Raw genomic sequence first — 6038 nt, 5'->3', positions numbered from 1 at the left:
CTCTTCCCTGATTTTCTAACAGCAGGACACCACTCTGGCTTTGGCTTGAGTTGCTGAGGCTGAGGCATTGGTATGTGAGGCTCCTCCTTGGTGGCTGCAGACCAGTGATGAGGCCTGGTGCAGGATACCCAGAGCTGTGGGGAGAGGATGCAGGAGAGACTCTACTCCTCTGTCTCTCCCTCTAGTCTTCTGCAGGGAGCTGTGTGTGCTACAGCCATCTTAGCTCAATCCTGTCCTCCCTTCATTTTTTAATTTATCTGCCATTCAAAAATGAACTAATGGAAAAACTTTCATATCTGGTCATAAAAGTGGAGGTCACTAATACTGACGTGATTGTACTTCAGGTTTAAGATACGATGAGCACAAACTCGTATCAAAACACTGATTTAATTTAGAATTTCCCATAGGCTCCCAAGCACCGATAAGTATAGTTGTCTATGACAGTTTTCATATTGGATGTCACCACAGATTAAGCATTGATTTTGATCATTTTAGATGATAAAGAAATGAGTCAGTGACTGTAGATAACATGATACAGGTCTCTCATGATTGCTTTGACACAAGCTATGAAACTTCTGGGTACTGTAAATACCTATCAGGCTTGCTACAAATCCACTTCCTAGGCATGTGCTCCCTGCCATTGCTGATCCCTCTGTCACTCAGGTATGCATGTTCTCCTTCTCCTCGGATGGGAACCCTAAAACAAAAAACAAACAAATTTCTGCAGAGTCTGCCATTGCATTTACTCCTGCGATGATAGCTCACTCGTCTCCACTGCTTATTTATAACATGGATCACATAAAGGCAGAGTCCAGGAGGAATCACCAGCACGAGATTTACACCTAGTGACTTTTACATTTTCAGGGTTCGATTTGATGACCAGACCTTTGTGATTCGTCCATGTTGAAGCCTGTACTGTGTGTACAAAGCATTGACTGGTGCTTGCTGCCATGTTCAAATGAACTTCAGCCATGGGTAACACCACAGGGTGATCATCAATCCTATCTTGAAGTATTTTTCACATGTATAAAAGTGGGAGAAAATGTAAAACTTAGTATATGGCTGAAAGGTCTTTAATGATGGACATGACTGGGGCTGTGTTTCACCGTTCCAGTGAAATGGGTCTGTTCAAAACGGCTATGCTCACATCAGGAGCTGTCTGGGGTGCTCTTTGATGTGAGACTTGAGAGGAGGTTCCCAAAGCCCCTGGAGTCTCTGCTTCTGTGACAGGTGCAGCTGTGTAAACAGCTGTCTGACAAGTCCTACCCCAGCTGTTCTGCAGTGGATTCCTGGGGTTCCAGAGCCCTTAGTAGCCATCAGCAGTTCTGTCTACATCCCACAAGGACAGTCATCAGCAAGAAAAGATTTTCAAGTGGTGATAGCAAACAACAGAATCTACCCTAGATGCTATCATCATACTAGGGATATGGAGTGAAATAACACTAAATAAATCCAAGGGATTTAAATTTGTCAAGATGTGGAGTTTTCTGGGGATTGGCTGTTGCATTTAACACACAACTTACCCCAAGGCACGCCTCCAGCCCAAGGGTTTATTTTTCTTCCTTTCCAGTACAGTTGGCTTCACGTGACACTGTCTTTCATCTCTCATCACAACTGACACACATCACAACACATGAGCACAGCAGAAAGAAAAGAAGTCTGAAAACATACAAGTTGTTATATTCAGTGTTGTCTGTCCACCTCCATGGGTGTTGTGTTGACTCTCTGTGCAGGCCGATCCAGTGGGCAGAATCACCCTTGTATCTCATCAGGAAATCCTGTCATAAAACACAGAAAGCAAATACATGTGTCTCTCAAGCTTCAGATGACCACGGAGTCTCTGCTCTACAGTCTCTTCTCAAGATGGCAGCAGGTTTGAACTCAGGATAATCGACTTTGGAGTCTAAATAACCCTCAGTTCTCAGTGGATACATTTTACTACCATAATCCACAGTACAATGGCAAATATATGTCTGGCCATGCAGAGTGACTATTAGCATTACAGACAGAATGTCTTTGGAATGTCTCAGGGCTACAGCCAGATGTGTTACCATCACAAATGGCACATACTAACATGTGACCCATGTCCCCTGGTGCCTGGGGTGGAATCCTTCCTCACACTTCAGCTTTGAGCTCCCTATCTCAAGGAAGTAAATATTCAACAGAACAAACAACAAACCAATTCCTGATCCTTTCTTACCAGCTCATCCAGGCTGTCAAATCGAGCTAGATGGGCCTCCTGTGCCATACAGAAAGTCTGGCTGAATGTCCAGTTTCTCATGTCTTCAGAAAAATAAAAACATTTACTCCTAAATCCAATCCACTCTTTTGGGCAAACAGCACAGATATTTTTGATTGAGACCCGTTCTTTCTTTTCTTTTTCTATAATGACAAAATAAAGAAAACTCCTCACTTCACTGGATTTAACTATGGATAAATATCTGCAAGCAAATCATGACATGGTCAAAATAGGTTTTTGATATCAAAACTTTGAATGAGGCCTTCCTGTTATCATGTCACATATACATTAAATCCATATGAAAATATACCAGATTGTCAGAATGGCAATCATCAAGATATCTCACAACAGATATCAGAACTCTGGGCAGAAAGAGGGACACTTACTCACTGGTGGTAGAAGTATAAACTTAAACATCCAGTATGGAGGCTCCTCTAAAAATTACAAATAGATGTTTTGTGACTCATCTATGCCACATTTCTGGGTATACATTGAGAGAACACTATACCATAACACAGAGAAACTTGCACATCCATGTTTATTGCTGCCCCATTTACAATAATAACAAAATGGACCTGACCTAGATGTCCATAAAATGGCTAACAGATCATGAAAATGTGGTACATGTATAAAACAGAATGTTATTCAGACATAAAGAAAAAATGCAACTTGCAACAAAGTGGGAGACCTAGAAAGTATAATATTAATTAAGTTCACAGAAAATCAGAAAGAAAAAGATCCCATGCATTCCCCTGTGATAATATATTGTTTGTAATCTAACAAATAAAGCTTGCCTGAAGATCAGAGGACAGAGCCAGCCACAGAGTTAGCCATAGAGGTTAGCTAGTGGTGGCATACACCTTTAATTTAGCACTCAGGAGGCAGAGGAAGAGATCCTTCTGGATCTCTGTGAGTTCAAGGCCATGATGGGCTACAAGAGATTAATCCAGTCTTACAGAGAAACAGAGCCAGGCAGTGGTGGCACACAACTTTAATTCCAGCATTTGGGATCACACACCTTTAATCTCAGCACTAGGAAGTTTGCGACAGAAAGTGATAAGGCTGAGCAAAGAAAGGAATATAAGGTAGGAGGAGACAAGAACTCATACTCTTTCGGGCTGAGGAGTTGGTGAGGTATGACATGGTGGCTGTGGCTTGCTCTGTTTCTCTGATCTTTCAGATTTCACCTTATGTCAAGTTCTGGGATCTTTATTATAAGACAATTTAGGATTCGTACAACACACCCCCATATGCTTATCCTAGCCTATAATGTATAGTGTAAACAGCTGTGAGTGTGGGCATAGTGTAACACCAAGAACAAGGAAGAGTAGTGTAAGGCAAAGAGGAAGGACAGGATGCAGCAAAGGGCACATAAGCCATTAATAGGGTTATAAAGAGCATTATTTTTTTGCTGGTATTTTTTCTAATTTGTGGCTGATAAGTGTATAAAAATGTAAATTAGGCGAAAGTCTAAAACCATGACCAAAGTTCCTTGACTTCAAAATGTCTATCCTAACTGTGTGGAAGGTGAATGAGATAGATAGGATTTGGGACTTGGCAAGTGTTAGAGTGGCTATATTGATGGAGCTGTGTGATGTGTTCATTTGTGAGTCTATTATAATAAAGTGATTGTTTATAAGAAGCCCTAAATGCAGCAAGCTTTCAGAGGGTTGCTTTGAAAAATAACAGACATTTTTCTTTCATAATTTTGTATTTTTCTTCCTTTAACAGATAAGAATGAATGCATGGCTCTTTTGAAGGGCTATTGAGCCTAGAAATGAGTGGTTTGATAAGAAATATTAAATACTAGAAATGACACACACACACACACACACACACACACACACACACTTATTTTTAGTGTAGGGCAATTTGTTACATCTGTTCCCTGTTCTCATAGGCAGGACCATGAGGATTTAATGAAAGGGACAAATACAACAGAAAATGAAGGTGACTGTATCTTCTTTTTATCTGACTCTTTTCACAGCTACATAACAGGTTAGGCTACACTGACTAAGTCTTCTTGGCAAATGTTTGTCCAAGTTTAGACTTGTGTATTATTCATTGACATGGTTAAAGTTGATTTTATAAAATAATATCATGAATCATTTACTCCAGCTATGGCAGGAAAGCTACACAAGATTTTATCACATTATTCAAAATAGTCTAACAATGAAAGATTGGGAATCACCTATTTCTGGAACATTCTATTTAATATTTTCAAACCATGGATGAAGATGTTAACCGAAACCATGAGTCATGGTTGGTGTGGTGGTTCTGGACCTTCCCCAACCACACTGCTCTTCACTCCTCTCACTTCCCTTAGCTGCAGCAGCCTCCTTGAGGCTACTCCTTTGGGTTTTCTTTTCCTTGTTCTCTGCCTTCAATTGGTCTCCCAGGTGGACATTTGTCTCCTGCATCTCTCTAGAGCTTGCTGAACGCCATCTTCCCAGGGATGCTGAGCCTGGCCTCCTGTGCACACCACAGCCTGTGCTGTTCCTTCACTGCATCTTCCTGCTAGACCCCAAGTTCCCAGAGAACAGGAATTTCCAGTGTGTTTTCTCCCCAGCCCCTCCCACAGCGCCTGGCTCACAGTGGTCAGTAAGTCTAAGTGACAATGTGGATGTGGACAGAATGCTGCAGAATCTGGAGATGAGTCACTCACCTGACAGTGTAACAGTCAGTGCAATTACAGCTGCAGTGAGGACGACGATCACTGCATAGCAGCCGTAGAGCTTTGCAGGGGACCCAGGGGAGAGGACGCTGGGACAATGTACTTGGAGCTTTTTACCTGTAAAATATGAATATAAGAATGCCAAGTTCTTGAGAAAAATGAAAGAAACTGACCACAAAAACCCACTGTACAACTGCCCACCAGTACCTGAAAGGACACTGCAAACCCCTTTCAGAGAAGGTCCTGGTCCATGAAGGATGCCATGGTGGAAAGAAGACTAGAGAGGATGGAAACAGAACCTTGACCAGGGTCTTCCAGTTCCGGAACTAAGGGTGAATCATCAAAGAGCAAGAAACAAAAGGAGTGAGGAGCAGTGAGAAGCAACAACAACAGTCAGCTGGACTTCTCTCCGTAAAGTGTTCTGGTTAAAAGGAGGAACAGACACATTAGGGGGAAAAAAATCAGTGTAATTAGACCTATGAACAAACTGAGAAAAGAGGAAAAACAGAAATATCTCAATAAACACACCAAAAGTGTGTGAAAATTAGGAATCAGAGGAACTTCCTCAACCCTACAAAAGATATCCATTAAAAACAAAACAATAAATCCAACTGCAGTCTGCTTGATTCCCAAGGGTACAGTTGAGAATTCTGTCCCAGCAATCAGGAACAGGAGTAGGATGTCTGCTCACTACTCCAGGATGACTTTTCACAGGAGGGCCTCACCAGGCCAAAGAAATAGGGTCATGTGGATAGACAATGGCTCAGCAGTTAAGAATATTTTTCTTCCATAGGACACAGGTTCAATTCCTAGCACCTACAAGGTAGCTTTCAACTGTACACAACTCCAGTTCCAGGAGACCTATCACACTCTTCTGGTTTCTATAGTCACCAGGACGTATGTGATGAGCAAATGTGTGGATAAGACAGCCATATACATAAAATAAGTGTCTTAAAGAAAGTTTACACTTTTTGAAAACACATGAAAGTGTTTCTCTTCACAGATGACATGGTCCTAGCTGCATAAAAATTCTAACAACTCTACAAAAGACTACTGGATGTAAAAAAATGAGTTTACAAAGCTGCAGGACACAATGTCAGCATGGCAAAGTCAGCTGCATTTTAC

The 6038-nt window shown here is 41.6% G+C and overlaps 1 protein-coding gene across 1 annotated transcript in view; it reads right to left on the bottom strand.

The window, feature by feature from the left end:
* Positions 1 to 264: 264 nt before the first annotated feature.
* Positions 265 to 6038, bottom strand: part of LOC131906510 (C-type lectin domain family 2 member E-like) — a 96622-nt gene continuing 90848 nt past the window's right edge. Inside the window, exons 2-5 of the mRNA XM_059257126.1 lie at positions 4905 to 5030; positions 2201 to 2382; positions 1672 to 1778; positions 265 to 697 (exon numbers count right to left, since the gene is read on the bottom strand). Coding sequence (XP_059113109.1) covers positions 565 to 697; positions 1672 to 1778; positions 2201 to 2382; positions 4905 to 5030 — 548 coding nt within the window. The 3' untranslated portion in view covers positions 265 to 564. The remainder of the gene's footprint in view (positions 698 to 1671; positions 1779 to 2200; positions 2383 to 4904; positions 5031 to 6038) is intronic.

The sequence above is a fragment of the Peromyscus eremicus genome, chromosome 3 (assembly GCF_949786415.1).
Source record: "Peromyscus eremicus chromosome 3, PerEre_H2_v1, whole genome shotgun sequence".
NCBI classification, from domain to species: Eukaryota; Metazoa; Chordata; class Mammalia; order Rodentia; family Cricetidae; genus Peromyscus; species Peromyscus eremicus.
The sequence above is the reverse complement of the archived record's forward strand: the minus strand, read 5'-3'. Positions and strand labels throughout refer to the sequence as shown.